Source organism: Mastomys coucha, unplaced genomic scaffold (genome assembly GCF_008632895.1).
Source record: "Mastomys coucha isolate ucsf_1 unplaced genomic scaffold, UCSF_Mcou_1 pScaffold20, whole genome shotgun sequence".
In the NCBI taxonomy this organism is placed as follows: Eukaryota; Metazoa; Chordata; class Mammalia; order Rodentia; family Muridae; genus Mastomys; species Mastomys coucha.
This window is the reverse complement of record NW_022196903.1, coordinates 106,926,630-106,929,646: the sequence shown is the minus strand read 5'-3', so window position 1 is coordinate 106,929,646 and position 3,017 is coordinate 106,926,630. Positions and strand designations below refer to the sequence as shown.

The 3,017-nt window shown below is 47.9% G+C and overlaps 1 protein-coding gene across 13 annotated transcripts in view; it reads left to right on the top strand.

Annotated features, from left to right (window-relative positions):
* The window catches only part of Atp2b2 (ATPase plasma membrane Ca2+ transporting 2), a 310,888-nt gene extending 308,453 nt beyond the window's left edge, over positions 1-2,435 (top strand). For 8 of the 13 annotated variants that reach the window (XM_031382958.1, XM_031382950.1, XM_031382951.1 and 5 more), the window contains one exon: positions 360-2,435. In XM_031382958.1, the coding sequence (XP_031238818.1) occupies positions 360-671 (312 nt within the window). In that variant the 3' untranslated portion in view covers positions 672-2,435. The remainder of the gene's footprint in view (positions 1-359) is intronic. The other 5 variants (XM_031382954.1, XM_031382959.1, XM_031382960.1 and 2 more) reach the window with 2 other exon arrangements.
* Positions 2,436-3,017: the final 582 nt, after the last annotated feature.

Genomic DNA, 3,017 nt, shown 5'->3' with positions numbered 1-3,017 from the left:
CCCCCCCCCCCGCCCCACTGCATGGTCAGACTCTGCTGTGACATTAACAAGGCTCAGTCTCTCACTAGGTCGGGTGCCCTTCCGGAGTGGACCATGCTCCCGTTTACAACTGCCCAAGCATCTCTGTGGTGGTGCTTTTATATAGTCCCCACTAACACCATAGTTCTGACCCAAACCAAAGCCACTTAAAAACCAACTCATGGATGCATCCCCCAAGCCCTCTGCCCTCCGTCCCCATCGATGCTCATAACACCAACGACTGTGGATCCCAGCCGCCTGCGTGCCCTCCCCTCCCCAACCCCTCCTCCAAGTCCCCGTAAGGGCCCAGCCCACTCCTGACCAAAGTGTTTCCCTTGCAGATCCGCGTCGTGAAGGCGTTCCGTAGCTCTCTCTATGAAGGGTTAGAAAAACCCGAGTCTCGAACCTCCATCCATAACTTCATGGCTCATCCTGAATTCCGGATCGAAGATTCCCAGCCCCACATCCCTCTCATCGATGACACCGACCTGGAAGAAGATGCCGCGCTCAAACAGAACTCGAGCCCTCCGTCCTCGCTCAACAAGAACAATAGCGCCATCGACAGCGGGATCAACCTGACGACCGACACGAGCAAATCAGCTACCTCTTCAAGTCCAGGGAGCCCCATCCACAGCCTGGAGACGTCGCTTTAGCTGAGGCCCCTGTCGCCTGGCCACGCTCATGGACCCGCCGCCACCCGCCTCCAGGCGCACACCCTTCCAGGCACCAACTCCCCGACGCAGCAAGGAGCACTGGGCGGAACCCACACAGCAGAGAGAGAACCACACACAGATCTTTCTCTGGCTGCCATGTTCGAACTCTTTTCCACTCCTTAGGCCTTGGGCGGGGTTGCCCTGGGGTCATCTGGAGCAGAGAGTGGCGTGGATTTTTTTTTTCCAAAACATAAAAAAATAATAATGAATTAATTAAAAAAAAAAAAAAGAGCCCTTCCAGGCTCCAGCCCAGACACGGACCAGCCATGCACCCGCCGGCCACTGCGTCCCCAGCATGAATGTACCTGGACACTTTTAATCCCCTCCCTCGTTTGATTCATGGAGGGTTAGGGAGGGGAGTTTTTTGTTTGTTTTCTTAGGCGGGAACTGCAAACAGGAACTGGAACAGACTGCTGTTCATTCAGTCCGCTGGTCTATGAGGTTTCAAATGCTTGCCCAGCATGGTCTCAAATGTCTAGATTAATTTAATAACTTTTTGAAATCACAGAGTAGGTTTGCACCAATGAAACCCAAGAACTCCACAGACACTCATGAGGTTATATCCGTTTCTTTGTATCTATATCAACGTATACTTCTTGAAGACTGTATACGTGCGTATAGATAAGTAGATATTATATATATATACATATATATACATGGATATATAAAGTTCCTTTGCCGGCATGTTGCCTTGTTTCTGCTTAAATTGCTCTATTTTAACTTATGTCCTAAAAGAAGAATGTAATTTGTTTACAAACCTGTAGATAATGTCTTTGGCTATTTGTGTGGTTTAAGGACACTGGTGGCCAAGATGCTTACAAACAGCTCGGGCCCAACAGACACATCCCCCGGATTGCATCCTTGAAGTTTTACGATAGCCATGCTCTGATTTTTGCCTGCTATTTCCGTTCAATAACGTCACTACTGTGGGAAGCTCAGGCAGAAAGCCAACGGCTCCTAAGGATCCACCCTGAGGAGCTAAGCAACACGCTCCACGCTCCACCGTAGACAAGGGAGAAGAGGAGAGAAGGCTTCCCGGGTTTGCAACACGGCCGGTCCAGGTCCTGTGACGTCAGCGTCTGTGGTGCACCCCGGAGAGGGAAGGCTTTTCTCTCAATGAAACTCGCTTGAGTTTACAGAGAGCATTTCAGAACTGAGTTGTCTTTGGCGCTGTCTGTGAGTCAAGGTAGTGTTCAGATATTACAAATGCTATTGTGTTGATTTTTTTTTTTTTTTTTTTTTTTTTTTTTTTAGTAACTTAGAAGTTTCTTTCCTTATAAACAGCAGCATAGACACTGCTGACATACTGGATGAGGGTTGGTACGGCTTGCTGCTTTCGTTTTTTTTTTCTTTTTGAAGAAGAATAGCCTTTTTTCTCTGCACTATTTAGATCCGAATGAACCTTATGATGTGTACATTGAGATGTATTCAGTGTGATTTTTAAACCAAATTGTCTTCCTGTAGTTACAATATATACTGTAGCCTTTTAACAGCAAGTCCTGCTTTCCCAGACAGAAAGCCATTCTGATACCTTCCCATATCACAGGTGAGAAAAGGTGGCTATCCCCTCCCCAACAATAACAGCACTAGTAATCCCACTTAATAAGAGCTTGTCTGTCGGCCTCTTACTGCTAAGCACTTTGTGGGTCTCAGCTTTTTTTCATAAAAGAACTTTTGTATTTAATACAAAGTTTGCTTTGAGACTTTTCAGCATACAATCTTTTTCCATAAACTTGTACAGTGCAAAAGACATTTTGAATACCATGACTGATGATGTCCCGTGCTTCAAGGAAAACCAAGCCCTTTCCGCCTCACTTGTGAACTCCATCCTTCACTCTCCCCCTTCTCACAATCGCTCCTCGCTCTTCAGCCTGGCCCCCCCAGCCCTCCTCCAGGCCCAGAGACCTCTTCACTAAGCAAGATGACAGCCACTTGGGAAAAGAGCCATAGTCAGCTGGGAGGGCCCACGTCTGGATGGCTGTGAAAACCTTGAGTTACTGGTTTGGGCTTCAAAGTCTGCCCATCCCACCTGGCCACAATCTTTCTGTAAGGAAGAATATCTCTGAAGGATTCTGAATGTATCCAGGAGAGAGAGAGAGAGCTGCCTTTCCAGCAGGTGGACCAGCCCTAGATCTACTCACTGGATTCCAGTACAGACACCACCAGAGCCAGCCCACAGCACCCCTCCAAGGGAGGGAAAGAAACCCGGGGCTGCCTTGGAGCAGGATAGGTTTTTGGTTTGAGTTTTCAGTTGTTGTTGTTCAATTGGTTTGGGTTTTTTTGTTG